The following is an 18581-nucleotide window of genomic DNA, read 5'->3' on the forward strand; positions in this document are numbered from 1 at the left end:
CGAAGACCAGACAGAGTCAGGCTGGGTCACGGCCAAGTGTATGGGGAGGAAATGATCTGAAATTGTGTCGAAATGGTTTTTTCTTCAAGGTTAGATACACTATCAGTAGTTTTTACCCATGAAATACTTCATGTAGTTGCGTGTGTGTGTGTGTGTCTGTGTGTTTGTGTCTGTGTGTCTGTGTGTGAAACAATAATACAGGGGACACCATGTCCCCAGCTGAGCGTCACCCCAGGCCCCAGAATCACTGGTGTCTCCCAGGGACAAGGACACGGTGCTGCCCCCTGCACGGGAGCCACCTTTCTGGTTTGTTCTGTTCCTTGCTCCTCAGTATGGTTTCACTGTATATCCTTAACACCATAGCTCAGCGGTCCTTTTTAGAGACATGAACAGTGTCACATTGTGGGGGCTCCCGTGACCCGCTGCTGTCCCTGCGTCACACCCCGAGGTTTCTCAGTGAGGACGGGGGCAGGCAGCTGCTTCTTGCTTGGCCATTCCAGCGCGCAGCATCACTGAAGGCTCGCGGTGTTTGGCTCTAGTCATGTCCTGCTTCGTTTTTATTTTCCTTTTTCCCAGCAGAGGCCATGGAAAGGGCACCCCAGTCCCTGGAGGAGGCATTTCTGTTGCACTGGCTATGCCTGGCACTGCCTTCTTGGCCCGTGAAGAGAGGTCAGAAATGCTTCTCTGCTCCACACAGACCTGCATGTCTCCCTGGCTTGAAATTTAACTAATTTCTGGGCACAGGCCTTGACCCCCAGTAACCAGCGTCCGCCTGTGTGAGCACCTGGTTCTCAGCTCACTGTCCTTAGCTAGTCTTTGTATCAGGTAGATATGTTCACTAGGCAGGAGGGTTTGGGATGGCTGTAATAGTTGATCAAATTTAAAATGGCTCAGGGGAAAGGGCATTTATTATCTTGCCTATGAAGGAGTCCAGTGGCAGTGGGGGGGGGGGGACATCTGGTATTAGTGAATTCAATGCCCAGGAGGGGACATCAGGGACCCAGGTTCTCTCCATCTTTCTGCTCTGCCATCTTGAGGGTGTTAGTTTTTGTCCTCAGGTGAGTCCTCAGGTCACAGAATGGCTGCACAACTCCAAGCATCACACACACCTCCACCTGCTAACATCCCAAAACTGGAGGACAGTGTTCCTTCCTGTGTCCCTGTCAAAGATCAAGGAAAAGCACCCAAGTGCTCCCACAGCAGGCTTTCCCACAGGTTGTGTGTGTTATAAAGCACTCTACGTGCCTTTTCTGAAGCCACTGGTAGGGACTGCACAAGACCTTGCTCCTCCCAGCTCAGAAGATGCCCAGCCTCCCTGAAGCCCCGGGCTACTCAGTTCCTGAGAACCCTGAGGATTCTGTATGCAGGAGGAGTTGGGTGGTGACAAGGACAGACACAGCAGTGGCTGCCACATGCTCCATTAATGGGTTGAATCGAGTGCTTAGGATTTAGATAGAGTCTTTGAGAATAGTCTAGGAAAGTACATTTTGCTTCTTGGGTAGAAATGGCCATACTAACCCAGCGTCAGGGAGGAGTGGCTGCCGTGGGCATGTTCATGTCGCCCCAAACCACAGGCTCACCACGGGACCCCGGTGGCCATCCTCTGTGTCAGCGAGAGGGCTGGCGGGGGTCAGGACTTGTGTCTGGGAGGCAGGGCTGTCTGCGTCCCATTCTGCACCCAAATCAGTTGTTACTCATGACAGCAAACAGGTGACAGCAAACAGTCCTTCAAGTTGTATGAAGCAAACACCCACCTGCATAGCTCAGATCGGTGTGGAGACTCGGAGATCTCACAGCAAGCACCAGGCAGCACACGTAGCCAAGGCTTATGGGGCCAGGACTAGAGAGAGACGGCTCCTGCCTCTTCTTCAGGACCCACCTGGCTTCTCATTGAGGCTTTGCTCAGCAGACCAGCTTCTTCTGCCTTCCTCCACCTTTTCTGGTTCCAGTCTCCCCTGTCTGTGCTGTGGCTTCTCTGTGACCCAGTTCTGATGACCCCAATGCCGCGTCTAGCTCGATTGCCCACAGCACACTCACTGTCCTGCTATCTCTTCGGCCCCACCTGAAACCCCCAGCCTGTGGACCAGTCCTTCGTGAGGCAGGTCAGGGGACCAGCCAGAGGGTTTCCTTGGTGCAAACAAGCCGCTGGGCCTGTGGTCTTCCCTGAAGATGTGTGTTGGGGGGAAAGATTGGATATTGGCTTGACTATTGTGCCGTACTTGGCTTCTCCCTTCATTCATTTGTCTTTTTTTTTTTCCTTCTAAACCGTACAAGTCGTTCACTGCCTTATGCTTGTTGTAAATACTAAAACAGTGCCATGTCCACGTCCGCCTTGGTCACTAGCCTCTGAACTTATTCCTCTTCTCAGATGTGACCGTTGCGTCCAGTTTTCTGGAACCTTTCCCTGCCCTTTCTCTCTCCCTTCCTTCCTCTCTCTCTGCACACACACTTGACTAGTCTTGCTTAGCGGTGTGTTACGTTTGTGGTTTCACACTGCGCTGTGACATCTTCTTCCCGACCCCCAAATAACATGTCATTTTCCACACACAGCAGCCAATTCTCCCGACACCGGCTAGGGGTGCCACAACTCGACTCAATCCCAACACTACTCTCCAGAGTCACCAAAGACCCCCACTTCTGATGCCAGCTTAAATTCCCAGGGGCCACCCATACTCTCCCCAAGCAGCCACAAATCTGGGGTTCCCACAACCCCTTGTCAGGTTCAGTAATTTGCCAAAATGACTCATATACCCCAAGAAGACATGATACTAATTACAGCTTAAGGGATGCAAATGAGCAGCTGGAGGGTGGAATCTAGAAGGGTCTGGAGTGTGGGAGCCTCTGTCCCCATGGAGTTGAGGTAAGCAAACCCGTTCAGCGGAAACATGTATTCCCCTGCCCAGTAGCTCCTTGAAGCCCACTGTTGAAGGATTTTTATCAAGGTTTCTTTACATAGCCATGATTGATTAGATCATTCATTCTTGATGACTGAACTCAATTTCCAGCTTCTCTCTCCTCCCCAGAGGTAGGGGTGTGGGGCTGAATGTCATAACCCTCTAACTACTTGGTCTTTCCGGCATCCATCCTGCCAACCCCCCCAAAGCTATCTCCAAGCTCTTAAGCCGAGTGTCATCTCATTACCATACAAAAGACACTCATCATTCAAGATTCCAAGAGTCCTAAGAGCTCTGTGTCAGGAACCAGGACCAAGACCAAAAAAAAATTTTTTTGATAGTGTATTTCATATATGTATTCTGAAATTTGACTTTTTTTAAAACAATGTGTCTTGTGATGTGTTTACACCACCACATTCCCTTCCAAGGTTACTCCCTAGTACAAAAGGATTGTGGAGTAGGGACTGACCAGCTGACCGGCATCGAGCTTGCTTCCGTGGGTTCCTGCTGCAAATAGCGCCTAGCGTCCATGCAAAACACTGGGGGAAATTAAATATTCATTAGTAGAGACATGGGTAAATAAATTATGGTATATTCTTGCAATGGAATAATACATAAAACAGTCAAATTGAACAATTAACTGAATAGTCGCAGACTTTAATGCCTACTTTTAATAATGGATGGAACCACTAGCCGGAAGATCAACAAGGAGACAGAGGACTTGAATGACCCTATAAACAAACTAAATCTAGCAGATGTCCTTAGCACACTCCTCCCACCGGCAGCAAGACACACTCTTCTTAAGCACACATCTGGAACATTCTCCAAGCTTGGTGGTATGCGGGTCCGTATAGCTAGCTTCAGCAGCTTAAAAGGATTGAAATAATAGGGAACACGTTTTCCAGCCACAATGGTATTAAATTAGAAAGAAATAACACCGAAATTTGGGGAATTCACCAATATGGGGGAAGCTGAACACCATACTTCTACATCACCAGTGGGTCAAAGAAGGAATCAGGAAAGAAATTAGGAAACGTACTTCGAGATGAATGAAGGTGAAGATTGCAGCCTACCAAAATGGGTGCAGCTGAAGCAGCACTTGGAGGGAAATTTATAGCTCTAACGTTTTCACTTAGAAAGATCTTAATAACCTAGTGTTTCACCTTATGCAACTAGAAAAAGAAGAGCAAATTAAACCCAAAGGAAGCAGACAGAAGGAGATAATAGAGATCAGTACAGAATTCAGTGAGTTGGAGAATAGAAAGGCAATGGAAATCAGTGAAACCGAAAATTCTTTGTTGTTTTTAATTTTTTAAAGAATGTTTGACATGTAATGCTACATTCGTTTCAGATAAAGTTGGTTCTTTGAAATAACAGCAAAATTGATAAACCTTTAGCTAGAGTGACTAAGGAAAAAAGAGAGAAGTCTACCCACCCTTCTCTCCCCTTGTTCCTCCCCCTTCCCCCTTCTCTCTCCCTACCCACCTCCTTCCTCCTCCTCTCCCTTCCCCTCCCCCTCCTTTCTCTCTCCTTCTCCCCTTCTCCCCCTTCTACGTCCCCTTCTCTCTCTCCACTCCTCTCTTCCCCTTCCCTCCGCTCCCCCCTCTGAGGTTAATGAGACTTACAGGAAACTAAGAAGAGAGAAACCATGGTTTGAAAGTATGATGGCTGGGGCAGTAAGAAGTTAAAATAGGTATTCATTTTGTTTCCCGTAATTACGGCAAGGTATCCCTTGGTAGAGTTTCAAGGGCACCCTAGATCCAGAAGAACGTGATTCTGATTAGTATAATCAGAAATAAAATTGAGGACATTACTAGAAAGCTTCTGTAAATGAAAGTGTTATAAAGGAATAATATGAATAATTGTCTCCAATAAATTATATGACTAAGGGACAAATACTTAGAAAGACACAAACTTCTGAAACTGACTCAAGAAAAACAGGAAATCTGAGCAAACATATAACAAGTAAAGAATTAGTGACCAAAAATATATCCACAAAGAAATGCCCAGGCCCAGATGTCTTCCCTGGTAGCTTCTGCCAAACAAAAGAGAAAATTCCTCACAGACTCTTCCAAAGGGTAGAAAAGAAAGGAATATTTCCCTACTAATTCTGTGAGGCCAATATTACTCCAGTAACAAAACCACTCCAAGACATTCACGAGTGAGAAAACTACTGACCAATATCTCTTATGAATATAGATGCAGAAGTCCTCAAAAGTACGCCACCAAATTGAATCCAGTAGTATATAAGAATAATTATATACCATGACAAAGTGGGATTTATATCAAGAATGCATGGTTTTTCTAATACCTGAAAATCAAGTAATATAATATGTCACTTTAACAGAATCAAAGCTAAAAATCACATGGTCATCTACTTGATTAATTTCATGACAAAATTACTCAACAGACCAGGAATGTAAGGGATCTCCCCCAACCTGCTATCTAAACACACACACACACAACTAACCAACTAGCATCACACTTAATGACCAAAAAAAACAAAGTGGACACTTTCCCCCTGTGATCGAGAACAAGAAAAGACGTTCTTGCCAATCCTATTCAATGTTGTGCTGGAAGTTCTAGCCAGGGCAGTTAGGCAAGAAAAAGAAATAAAAGCTGTCCAGATTGAAAAGACAGAATTAAACTATCTAACTGCAGGTGACACTATTTTGCATAGAGAAGATCACAAGAAACCCGCCAACAAACAATTAGAACTAAGAAACTCTTTTGGTAAGGATGCAGAATGAGAGATCAATAGAGAAAAATCAGTTGTCTATCTATACACTAGCAGTGAACATTCCACAAATGAAATTAAGAAAACGGTACATATTTATGATGTCATCAAAAAGAATAAAATACCTAGGAATGCATTAAGCAAAAGAGGTGCAAGACTTATACACTGAAGGGGCACCTGGGTAGCTCAGTGGGTTAAAGCCTCTGCCTTCGGCTCAGGTCATGATCTCAGGGTCCTGGGATCGAGTCCCACATCGGGCTCTCTGCTCAGCAGGGAGCCTGCTTCCCCTCCACCCCCTCTCCGGCCTCTCTGCCTACTTGTGATCTCTCTCTCCCTCTGTCAAATAAATAAATAAAATCTTAAAAAAAAAAAAAGACACTGAAAACCATAAAACATTGCTGGAAGAAATTAAAGACCTAAAAAAAAGAAAAAGAAAAAGACTTGTATACTGAAAACTAAAAAACATTGCTGGAAGAAAGTAAAGACCCAAACAAATGAAAAGATACCCCATATTCATGGGCCTCCAAATCTGTCTACACAGCCAGTGGATTCAGTATTGAAATCCCCGCTTCCTCCTTCTGCAGATATTGACAAACTGATCCTTAAAACCTATGGAATTGCTGTAACTAACCAAAACAATGTTAAAAAGAAGGAAAAAGTTCAGAGGACTCATGCATGTTTCCCAATTTCAAACCTTACTACACATCTACAGTAATGAAGACAGTACAGTGCTGGTGTAAATACAGACCTATAGAGCCATGCAATAGAATCGAGAGTCCAGAAGCAAACACAGTGAGTTGATTTTTGATGAAGATGCCAAGGCCAATCCATGGGGAAAGAATAATCTTTTCAACAAATTTTGCTGGGACAACTAAATACCCGCATGTGAAAGAACCAGTTGAACCTCAACCTCACCCCATCTGCAAATACGAATTCAAAATGCATCATGGGCCTTAAATGTAAGTGCTAAAAGGATAAAACTCTTAGGATAAATAGAAGCAAATCTTCACGGCCTCGAACCAGGCAATGGTTTTTAGGTACATGCCAAAAGCCCAAGTGAAAAAAGAAAAAAATAAATCAATGGGACTCCCATCAGAGCTAAAAAACTTTTGTGCTACAAATAATACCTTTAAGAACGTGAAAATGTAACTGGGAGAATATCTTACACATCTTATATCTGATAAGGGAATTATATGCAGGTCACATAAAGAATTCCTACTACTCCATAGTAAAGACAACCCAGTTTAAAACTGGGCGGGGGAGGGGTGGTTTGAATAGACATCTCTCCATATACAAATGGCTGGTAACGCCCATGAGAGGATGCTAACATTGTCAGCCATTAGAGAAATACAAATCAAAACCACACTGATACCACTTCCTACCCACTTGGATGACTAATAAAACAGAGAGACAACCACAAGTGTTGACAAGGATATGGATACGTTAGACTTCTCACATGTCACTAGCAGGAATGTAAATTGTGGCAGGCACTTTGGGAAGCCGTTTGGCAGTTCCTCAAAATGGTAAAGATGGGCTTTCCCATCTTTCCATGGGGCTCAGCAATTCCACCTTCTGTGTCTGTCCAAGGGATATAAGAACATAGGCCTAGGGACCCCCTGGTGGCTCTGTCAGTTAAGCATCTGCCTTCAGTTCAGGTGATAATCTTGAGGTCCTTGGATTGAGCCCCACATTGGGCTCCCTGCTCAGAGGGAGCCTGCTTCTCCCTCTTCCTCTGCCTCTCTTCCCTCCCTGCATGTGCTCTCTGCTCTCTCAAATAAAAACAAATCTTTAAAAAAAAAAAACATAGGTCTACACAAAAACCCCTACATAAACACATACATTCATAGCAACATAACTTATAATCACCAAGAAATAGAAGCCACCCACCCAAATGTTCACCAATGGATAGGTAAATAAGATAGGATATAGGCATATAATGAAAAATTATTCATCAGGAAAAAGAAATGAAGTACTGAAACAATATGGATGAAAAGTAAAAACATTACGCTCCATGAAAGAAGTCCGTCACAAAAGACCACATGTTGCAAGATTCTACTTACATGAAAGGTCCAGAATATTAAGTCTCAGAGACAGAACGTAGATTGGGGGCACCTACCGCTGGAGGAGCAGGAACAGGGGGATGGGGAGATGCTAGTGAAGAGGGATAGAGTTTCTTTTGGGGTTGATGATGGAAATGTTCTAAAATCCATTGTGATGGTCGCACAACTCTGTGAATATGCTAAAAACCACTGAAACGTACACATTGAATTTTAAAAGGTGAATTGTATGGTACCTGAATTTTATCCCAATAAAGCCGTTTTTTAAAAAATGCACGCATGTGTGTGTGTGCGTGTGTGTATCAATGCAGATAAAACTCAAAAAAGGTTGAAAGAAAAAAAACAAGTTGAAAAAGGAAACAAGCATACAATATGATGTCTTTTATGTGAAATTGTAAAACAGAAAGCAATAGCATGTATTGTTTGGGGGAAGATAAATTCTTAGTAAGATAAAAACTTGGATGAAAGGATATACTCCAACTGCAAAATTTTCCCTCTCTATAAATAATTTTTTTCAAATTTTATGGCTTACTTGTCCACTGTTTATGTGTAGTATATAAAGAAATATATATCTCTATGTCCGTATCCTTTTCCTTTCTTAAATAAGAGGTAAAATACCTTATGTACTTTACTATTTTTTTTTAACACTCGACAGTATATTTAACACTCGACAGTATATTCTAGAGATCACCCTAAAAGAGTTTAAGGAGTCATTCCGGTGAGGCTCCTTTATTAACCTTTTTGGGGCTTTTGTCCAAAAGGAGGAGGGCCAGAGATGGACGACTACATGGAGACACTGAAGGATGAGGAGGATGCCTTGTGGGAGAATGTGGAGTGCAACCGGCACATGCTCAGTCGCTACATCAACCCGGCCAAGCTCACCCCCTACCTGCGCCAGTGTAAGGTCATTGATGAGCAGGATGAAGACGAGGTCCTCAACGCGCCCATGCTGCCATCCAAGATCAACAGGGCAGGTAACCCAAGGAGCCGCCCAGGAGGAAAGGGTGGGCGCCCTCTTGTGGCATCTCCAGGAATTACCCTGTAGATGACTACCAGAACGATGTTTCTCCCGGTCAGGAATTTTCAAACTGGGGTGCGCAGACTTCTGCCCACCCCTGTTCCTCCACCGAGCTCTCTACATCTGGAACTGCGAGTGTCTGTGAACTTGGATGGGGGGAAATTACATCTTTATTTTACTAACTTTAACCGAGATTTAGCGTTTCCATCAATTGCAAATGTATGTAGGCTACGAATCGCAGTTGGGCTTAGCAATACCTGTGACTTTGTCAACAATGAAATTACAGATATCTTCATACCACGTTACAGCTGTTACAGATCTTCCAAAATAGCATTTACACTCATCTCCCCCTCAAAATTAGAGTAGTTATTAGAGCTGCCAAGAGATCGTGTTATTAATGCATTAGTGAAGAAGCACTTTTATTACTGAATCTCAAATTTAATATTTGATAACATATCTTATTAGAATTGATTCCCTTTATAGTCCAATTCCTTTTTATCTGCTTAAAAATATTATTCTGAGAAGGGGCCACGACCCTTTATCCCATTCTTCAAAGGTACTAAGTGTGATTTGTAAAACTTGGTTTTACATACATAAGCGTATATGTACACCTGTGTTTGTGTAGGTGTGTATGAGCACAAGGTCACAATGTAAAATATCTTTCTTTCAGTGGCTCACCATTGAAAGGGTTTGGAAATCACTTCCCTGCCGTATGGTGAAACGTATTTATTATATCTGTCCTGGGACCTCAAGGGAAGAAATAACTGAAAATAAAATATTTGAGGATGGTCCAAGAAATGTAAATATTATGTGGAGCCAGTAGCAAAGAAACTGAAAGTGCCTGGCAGGTTACATTTAGGTTAAAGGTGTTTCCCAAAGATCGTGGAGCCGTGCTTGTTTCCCATGACTTTTCCTAGCTCTGCCCCTGAAGATTTGTCTTCCTGCTCCGAGTATCAGAAAACCATGCATTACTCTGTAGGTGCTTTGTACTTCCAGCCCCCTTCAATCACAGAAGAGCTGGAGCCTGTGTGGTTAATTTCAGCACCCGTCAAGCCAGTCAATTGGGAAGCTCTTTGAAACTGTTGGTTTCCCATAACTGCAATTCCATTTATCCTGGTTCTACCAATTTCTCAGAGAAAAGAAAACTAACAGCCCCTAAATCCCTGTTGAGGACCTGGCACTTTGATTTATAGTATCTGGACTCCCAGATACCACTGTCAAGTGACAGGATGTGGTGAGACGGTCTTCTTAAAGTTTATCGAGGGCTAGGAGTCCAGGGTGAGACTGACGCTGAGACTGGCATCCAATCAGAAGTGCATTCTTCTCACTGGGTGATTTCCATTCTGCCAGGCCGACTGTTGGACATCCTACATACCAAGGGCCAAAGGGGCTACGTGGTCTTCCTGGAGAGCCTGGAATTTTACTACCCAGAACTGTACAAGCTAGTGACCGGAAAGGAGCCCACCCGGAGATTCTCCACCATTGTGGGTACGTGGCTTTGCCATCAGGAGCCTTGGAACTCTGGTAGGAGTGTGTGTGCATCTGTGTGTATGTATGAGTCCAGTGGGGGAACCGTGCCATGATGTTAGGACAGTGTTCATGCGGCCCTGGTGCGCTGTCTACCACTCATTTCGGCCTGATGATCAAAGGCAGGTGACGGAGACAGACCAAAGGAGGCGCCAAGAGAAGTGGGTGTCCGTGGAGCAACCTCCATGAGTATTGGTGCAGGTGGGGCAGAAATCCCTACTGCCCTCTGGATCCTGTCCTTGCCTTGCATACTGTATCGGCAGCAACCCTGAGCCAGAGCCCTCGGTAACCTCATTCAACTTTCCTCCGTAAATATTCCTCACTCAACCTTCTCTCTGCCTCCACCACTACCCCAGTTCCAGGCTCCTCCAATCCCATCCACTCTACAGCCATTCCTGCTCTCTCCAGTGCTATCTCCAGCCTTCAAGCCACCCTCCTCACTGAAAACCTTTGGTGGTCCTCCACGGCATCCAGCTGACACCCATGGCTTTAGTGGAGCCCACAAGAACCCTACGTGGTCAGCCCCTCCCCGCTGATGCTCCCGCTTCTGCCTCTCCACCTCTCTGGACTCCAGCCACTTCGGTCTTCCTTCCGTTTCTGAAATGTGCCACGTTCCTCCTGGCAGGGCTCCCTGGAGGGCTTTAGCAATATTTTTCCACCTTCCTAGGACGTTTTCCCTCCTCAACGCTTTCTTGCTCGCTCTGAGCGTCCAGGACCTGAAGCCTCAGAGCAGTGTTGGTGTGAATGAGTGAGTGAGTGGGTGAGTTGAAGGATGGACCCGGACCCCACCCCTGGACCCCGTGCACTCTCCCCCTCCTCGGACCTGACGGGCGCCCCCTTTCCGCAGTGGAGGAGGGCCACGAGGGCCTCACGCACTTCCTCATGAACGAGGTCATCAAGCTACAGCAGCAGATGAAGGCCAAGGACCTGCAGCGGTGCGAGCTGCTGGCCAAGTCGCGGCAGCTGGAGGACGAGAAGAAGCAGCTGACGCTGACTCGCGTGGAGCTGCTGACCTTCCAGGAGCGGTACTACAAGATGAAGGAGGAGCGCGACAGCTACAACGACGAGCTGGTCAAGGTGAAGGACGACAACTACAACCTGGCCATGCGCTACGCCCAGCTCAGCGAGGAGAAGAACATGGCGGTCATGAGAAGCCGAGACCTGCAACTCGAGGTGAGCGGCATGCGCGGGGGCGGGGGGCTGCTGGGGCTCGGGACCCCCGCGAAGGCAGGTGCGCACGGGCCCCCAGAGCTTCTCACTCAGCTAGGAGAGGCACAGTGGGGAACACTCTGTTCTTGGGGGCGCCTGGATCCACCATGCGCGTGAACACAGCAACCAGTGAGGCTTAGCATGACAGCTGAGGGCCGGGGCCACAGTGCGCGTGTGCAGACATGCGCATCCAGACCCGGCGGGGATTCCCGCCCCTGGTTCCGGCCTCAGATCCTCCATGCGCATGTCCGGACATGCGCACATGGAACCGGTGGGGCTTCCCTCCCCCCGCCCCCCATCCCGCCCCGCCCCCCACCTCCCTCCCAGGTACCACGTGCGTGTGCACACATGCCCACACACCCCCTCTGCAAAGCCAGGAGATGGGGACGATGGAGAACCCAGGGGCCCTGACCGTGAGTGATCCTCAGGAAGAACAGCGAGGAGGCGGATACTTGGAGACTTGAGGTGTCTGAGGCCGGGACGCCGCCGTTCAGAGCTGTATCCACAAATCTCCGCATGGCACTGGGGATGGTCAATGTACTTATCAATGAACAATCCGCCACCCAAGTGATTAATGTCATGAATGAGTTTACCTCCAAAATGGGGACGGGGAAGGGAATTTGCTTAACTCATTTATCCTTTTTATTTATTGAGGGCCACCGTGCACCAGGTTCTTTTCCAGGGATACATAACTCAAGACCCAGGCTCTGCTGTCACAGAGCTCACATGCTAATCAGCAAACAAATACATAAGCACCTGCTAATAATAAGGGCTACTAAGAAGAGGGAAGGAAGGAGGATGAGGATAGTGAGTGAGAGATACAACTTTGAAGAGGATGGTCAGGGTCTCTGAGGAGGGGACACGGAACCAGAGGTCTGAGGACAGAGAGGGAGCCAGCCATGCAGGGATCATGGGGAAGAGCAAAGAGCACATGGAAGGTCCTAAGTAGGGGGCATGCTTGGTGTTTTTGACCATCAAGAGAGCCAGTGGCCAGGAACCAACTTAGGAAGTGTCCCAGAGAGGTGGCCACGGTCCAGATCGTCAGGGCAGGGTAAGAACTCCGGAATTTATTCCGGTTGCGATGGGAAGCCACTGAAGGATTGAGAGCTGGAGAGTGACAACTGATTTATATCTAGAAGGATTACTCTGGCTGCTGGGTGGAAAATAGACTCGGAATATTTATTAAGCGCTTGCCATGTGTAAGGCGCAGTGCTAAGCACGGTGGGGGACGCGGGGATAAATAACCTGATTTCTGCTCGGGTCACTTACAATTTAGTTGAAGCAGACAGATCAGTAAACAATTCACTGGAATTCAGGTGACTGGAGTCAGTGGCATGGCGGGCAGTAGAGCATTTCTGCCAAGAACACGGGACTTTGAAAGCCTACACATTTGAGTTCGAATCTGCCTTTGGTTTCTGGCTTTACCGCTTTACTTGGCTTTTAGCCCGTTTCCTCATTTGTAAATGGCCATCATGGAAAATAATTCCTGTGTCTTAGGGTTGCTGAGACACAGCCCCTTGTCTTTGGCAAAATAGCTGACCCAGTAAGCACCCCACAGTGCTGGCACTCCATGCCCACTTGGGTGGGACACAGGATCTGGACCCAGCACTGGGCACTCGGGCTGACCTTCCAAGATGCCGGGAAGGAGTTTTGCTGTAGCTAGGATTTGGAGACGTTAGCCCATGACAGTGACTTAAAAGTTTCTCTCCTAGAACTTTGTCCTATATTATATTTCCCTGGTGATATAGGAACAGAAAGGAAGCGTGTCCAGAACTTGAAAGAACATCTGGCCAGCTGAGTCCCTAGGTCATTTCCCAGCGCCAGGCTGCTTCCCTGTGTGCCTCTTCCTTCCTTCCCTTCCATGGGGGCCCAAGCACTGTTCCTTGCTGAAGTTACCACACTCTGCCTGCCAGGTGCCTTGCAGGGTTCTCCCCGTAAGCCTAGATTTGTAAGAGGGAGCTTGCCCCTTTGGCACCTCCCTTTCCTGTGGCCCTTGAAGTCAGGCCTGCTGTGGGTGTTCTGTAAGGTCGATCAGTTTGGGGAGACAGACACACTTAGTCACGAAGGTCTAAGAAGTCTTCTCCTGGGCCACCTTCCTGACAGTCGCCTCTCCAGGGCAGAGCTCAGCACATCTCCGTTTGTCTTGTTGCCTTTCTGGGTGTCAAAACTGCCTCCTCCAAGCAGCCTCTCTCCCGGCCCTAAGTGTGGGTCCTTTAGGACAGAGATGCTGTGAACCCAGAGGGTCGCACACAGTCCTTTTCACAGCAGTGCTGTTTGTCCGAATAGAAGTTTGTGGGAAACCCACAAGGACAAGCCTATACCAGTCACCCTGGGGGCAAAGTCAGGGTGTGGGGCCTAGAACCCTGAGCTCGTGGTCACCTCACTTCCTGCGATGACATGGGATTTTGAATGGAGCACCCCCAGGTTCTCTAAGGGACATGTAGCCCCTTTCATAATTATCCTAAATTAACAAATCAAGAGCTCTTCATCAAGAAGGTGGCACTTAGTTTTACCGCAGCGGGTTTCTTTGAGCCCTTCTCTGTCGCTAACCGGAGCAGCTTGTGCGGGAAGTCCGCTGGGCATCTGGGCGACCATTGCCTTTTCCCTGTATTGCCTGCCAACCGCACCGTTGGATGTTTCAGATTGACCAGCTCAAGCACCGGTTGAATAAGGTGGAGGAAGAATGCAAGCTCGAGAGAAACCAGTCTCTGAAACTGAAGAATGACATTGAGAACCGGCCCAAGAGGGAGCAGGTTCTGGAACTGGAGAGGGAGAATGAGATGCTGAAGACCAAAATCCAGGAGTTGCAGTCCATCATCCAGGTGTGGGCTGGGGCAGGGCAGGGGACAAGAGAGGCAGACCCCGGCCTGGGTGTGCATCCCTGTTGCTGACCGCAGCGCCGCAGGCAGCCCACGGTGTCCCTGGGGTCCTTTATGTCTCCACCCTGGCAGGTGGGGTCACCGCCCTCCCCACTTGCAGGAGACACGACATTATGGGAGGTGACACTTGCCCCGTGCTCTGTGAGGCAGGGACCACCAGGAAACCGATTTCCCCCTTAAAGATCCCAAGAAATCCACCTCTCGGCTCCGCATGATTTGTTAAAATGTCCAGTGGCTCCCCATGTTTCTCATCACGGACTTGTTTTCGGGTGTGGAGGAGGAGACAGCTGAGAAACTCATGGACAGGGAAAGAAAAAGGCTTCCCCTCCCCCTTCCTCCAGAATGGCTCCCCCATTCTGGAGGCAGGTTGGCTGCCCGGGGTTTAAGGCGTGGATCTGGAGCCAAGAATGCATCCCAGGTTAACCAAAGCAGATTAATTGATATTTGGGGGGATGCATCTGGACGGGAGAGCTGTCCCCTCTTTGCTGTCACCTGTGAAGTGTTTGGGGGAGCACCAGCTGCTTTTCTTGGCTCTGATAAGAGCTAGGGCAGAACAATAGGCATTGGGATGTTCCTGAGCAGAAGTGGGTTTTATGCTTCTCTCCAGGAGATAAAATTCTTAAATAATAAGCTGCTTAAGGACCCCAGGAGGCACCAACTCCTTCTCTGCTTCCCTGGCACAAAACCTTCTGCCTCTCTCAGCGTCTGTCGCTGGCTCTGTGGTTCCCCCCTTCCCTTCCCCCACCCCTCCCTCTGGGTCCACCTGGCTCCTAGCCCGGCCCCAGCCCCAGCATGGTCACACCTTCCTGCCCACCCGCCCAGGCCGGGAAGCGCAGCCTGCCGGACTCCGACAAGGCCATCTTGGACATCCTGGAGCACGACCGCAAGGAGGCTCTGGAGGACCGGCAGGACCTGGTCAACAAGATCTACAACCTGCAGGAGGAGGTCCGCCAGGCGGAGGAGCTGCGGGACAAGGTGGGAGCCCCCAGGTGGAGGGGCAGCACCCCACCCCCATCCCCGGCCCCGGCCAGTACACCGACCCCCACTCTCTTCTGGGGACTAAGGTTTCAGTCCGGTCCAGATTTCCCAGGCATGCTGGCCTGAGCCCCTCGCTGTGATTGGTGAACTGCTGCACACCCCAGCCCCCGCCTTCCCCCTTCTGACCACAGGCCCTGTGAGGGCACGCAGTGTCTACCCTGTTCCCCCTGCGCATTCCCTTGCGCGCAGTGGATAGGAAGCACATCCCAGCTAAATACCCCCCAATGTGGGCCCTGCTCTTCAGAGAGCTGGCTCTCTGGGAGGGACAGCCCAGCGGGGAGGCTAGGCTGGGAGACTCCCCCAAGCCTAGAAGCCCTGCCCTCTGCCCGCTGGGTGCTGGCACCAAGCTCTCCCCGTCGCTTGCAGTACCTGGAGGAGAAGGAGGACCTGGAGCTGAAGTGCTCGACGCTGGGCAAGGACTGTGAGATGTACAAGCACCGAATGAACACGGTCATGCTACAGTTGGAGGAGGTGGAGCGTGAGCGGGACCAGGTGCAGGCTGGCGTCCAGACGGCGTGGGGGCTTGCGCTGGGCTCCATGGGCTCCTACGCCAGTGTGCAGTCCCCAGAGTCAGACAGCCACGTTCAGGCTCCGTCACTGATCAGATGTGCAGGCTAGCTCCGCCCCAGGGAGGCCTCAGTGTCCACATCTGGAAAATGGGAGGAGTAAGACAGCCCCACCCGCTAGGGGAAGGGTGCTGGCGAGAGATACTGCCCCAGGGCTCTCAGCACGGTGCTGGCTCCTGGCAAGGGCCTGGCGAGGGTGGGGACACTTGGCAGCTGTGATGTGGACTGTTGAGGAAGAGTTGGGGTCAGGAGAAGAGCAGCCTGACCCCCGAGCTGGGAGGCAGGCGTCCAGACAGAGAGCACGTCCCGGGTCTGATTTGGATCGGTCAGGGTGAAGAACCAAAGTGGCCTTGTCTTCCCCACCCCCCACCCCCACCCCGCAGGCCTTCCATTCCCGGGACGAAGCCCAGACCCAGTACTCACAGTGCTTAATCGAGAAGGACAAGTACAGGAAGCAGATCCGGGAGCTGGAGGAGAAGCACGACGAGATGAGGATTGAGATGGTCCGGCGGGAAGCCTGCATCGTCAACCTGGAGAGCAAGCTCCGGCGGCTCTCCAAGGACAGCAGCAGCTTGGAGCAGGTGGGGCCGGGCGGGGCAGGGCCCTGCACACCTGTAGCCTGGGGTGGGGGGGCTCCCCACACCGCAGCCCCACCCTGTCCTTGACCCTCCTGCACAGGCACACACCACTCTGCACAGACAGTGAATTTTGAACTTGGGAAATGCGGGGTGAAACCTTGTCTTGGCCACTTGCTTAGGCAAGTGACTTCACCAGGCAGCCTCAGCTCCTTCTCCGTGGACCATGGCTGGCTGCCAGCCACCCGTTGAGTTGCCACCACCACGTGGAAGGTCACTGGGTGTCAGGTGCCCGCTGCCCACTGCAGCCCCTGGTACCTGTGAGGGCACCGTCCTTTACGGATAGTGTGGCACTGGACGCTGCCATCGGAGCAGACGACATTACCATTGTCATAGCTGTGCGATCGAGTGCAGTCACACACAGATGCAGGCTGAGTGCATTCTGCGTGTGAGCTCCGGCCCACCAAGCCCTCCTGCCAGGAAGGTACCATGACAGTTCCCATGTACTAGGGAAGGAGCCCAGACCCTAGCAGCTGGGGGCACCCCTGGTCTGTGGCCTGGGGAACCTGTAGCGAGACCCACAGAGGACACCAGTCCAGGAACTTGGCATTTCAACACCATGTTGTGAATCACAACTGTCCCTCTGGGTGGTTCTGCCACCTGTTCGGTGGTGGGCAGGGACAGGCAGGAGACATGCCAGGACGGGTGGCAGGAGGTGGCCAAGTCGGCTTGAGGGCTGAGGCCCTTCGTTGTTCTTTGGGGACCTTGATGCATTTTGTGCCGGGAAGTAAGGCAGAGAGCTTTGGGTTTGGAGGAAGCAGCGGGAAGGTTGTGTGGTTTGGGAAGGGCAGCTGGAAGTTACCGACTGCCCGTGCAGCTGGGCCCGAGGCAGTAGCTAGAAAGCACCCGGACAGACAAGGCCCGAGCTGCCAGGTTCTGTGTTTGGAGCTCAGGCCCAGGGTTGCCCCTTGGGGTGTGAAGGTAGCTTGTCAGGCCCCAGGGGCCATTCTGTTGATGCTGCAAACACCACAAAGCAGGGGGAGACAAGGGCAGGAGGCTGCTGACAAGTGGATAGAGCCAGAACCACAAGCCTGGGCATCAGGGAGGGGGAGAGGGGGACACAGGGGTCAGGGAGATGCACAGGCCGTCCTGAATTTCAAGCTGGGGCCCCTGGGAAGGTCAGCCGCCAATGGTGGCCGCTCATCCTGCCGCATCACTGGTGCTGACCTCTCTCCGCCCCAGAGTCTGCCTAGGAACCTGCCAGTGGCCATCATCTCTCAGAACTTTGGGGACGCCAGCCCCAGGACCAATGGGCAGGAAGCTGACGACTCGTCTACCTCGGAGGAGTCTCCGGAAGACAGCAGATACTTTCTGCCCTACCACCCCCCCAAACGCAGGATGAATCTGAAGGGCATCCAGGTACGGGGGGGTGAGGCGGCCACGGGGCCCCTGGGGGACATGGCTGGATGCGACTCCCCCTGTTCCAGCCCCATCGGTGGGAATCCCGCCAGGCCCAGCTTCTCCCCCATCTGCTTTCACACACCTCCCATTTCTCGTCCGCGTAGCTGAAGTTAGAGACGGAATGAAGTAAGCATTATTTCAAAATTCATTCGTTTATTCAGCAAATAGGTATTGAGTGTCTATCCCATGTTTATTGACATTAATGGCTTGTGAGAGGCCCGCTGGGGTTCCTGTCCGCTCCGCTCAGTGTCCAGGGCCGTCCGAGGCTCCCTCTCCAGGAGGAATGAGCTCTTGAGATCATCTCCCATGAGAAGGGCCGGGCAGCGCAGGGTGGAACACCCCCCACCCCCCTGGAAGCACCAGCACCTTGTGCCGGGCGAGGGTAGCCAAAAGCTTCATGCTTTCTGGAAAATTCCCCATATCTGCATCATGTACCTGGTTCTGCTGGGCTTCACACCCACATGCGCTCCTTCCCTGGCCTCCACTGTCAGCTCTAATACCCACTGAGCCATGTGTTGTCACCTCCCAGGATGGGGGGGGCCCCTCTGTGCAAGCCGCTGCCACACAGCCTGGGGTGCGGGCATCACATGCCGTCAGGTATCCTGAGGCTACACAAGCTT

The 18581-nt window shown here is 50.2% G+C and overlaps 1 protein-coding gene across 4 annotated transcripts in view; it reads left to right on the top strand.

The window, feature by feature from the left end:
• Positions 1–18581, top strand: part of CARD11 (caspase recruitment domain family member 11) — a 110902-nt gene that overhangs the window by 71891 nt on the left and 20430 nt on the right. For all 4 annotated transcript variants that reach the window (XM_004776364.3, XM_013047778.2, XM_013047779.2 and 1 more), the window contains 8 exons: positions 8450–8662; positions 10057–10194; positions 11081–11406; positions 14085–14264; positions 15144–15296; positions 15726–15851; positions 16309–16506; positions 17743–17919. In XM_004776364.3, the coding sequence (XP_004776421.1) occupies positions 8450–8662; positions 10057–10194; positions 11081–11406; positions 14085–14264; positions 15144–15296; positions 15726–15851; positions 16309–16506; positions 17743–17919 (1511 nt within the window). The remainder of the gene's footprint in view (positions 1–8449; positions 8663–10056; positions 10195–11080; positions 11407–14084; positions 14265–15143; positions 15297–15725; positions 15852–16308; positions 16507–17742; positions 17920–18581) is intronic.

The sequence above is a fragment of the Mustela putorius genome, unplaced genomic scaffold, assembly GCF_011764305.1.
Source record: "Mustela putorius furo isolate JIRA1106 unplaced genomic scaffold, ASM1176430v1.1 tig00000139_pilon_pilon_pilon, whole genome shotgun sequence".
Classification (NCBI taxonomy): domain Eukaryota; kingdom Metazoa; phylum Chordata; class Mammalia; order Carnivora; family Mustelidae; genus Mustela; species Mustela putorius.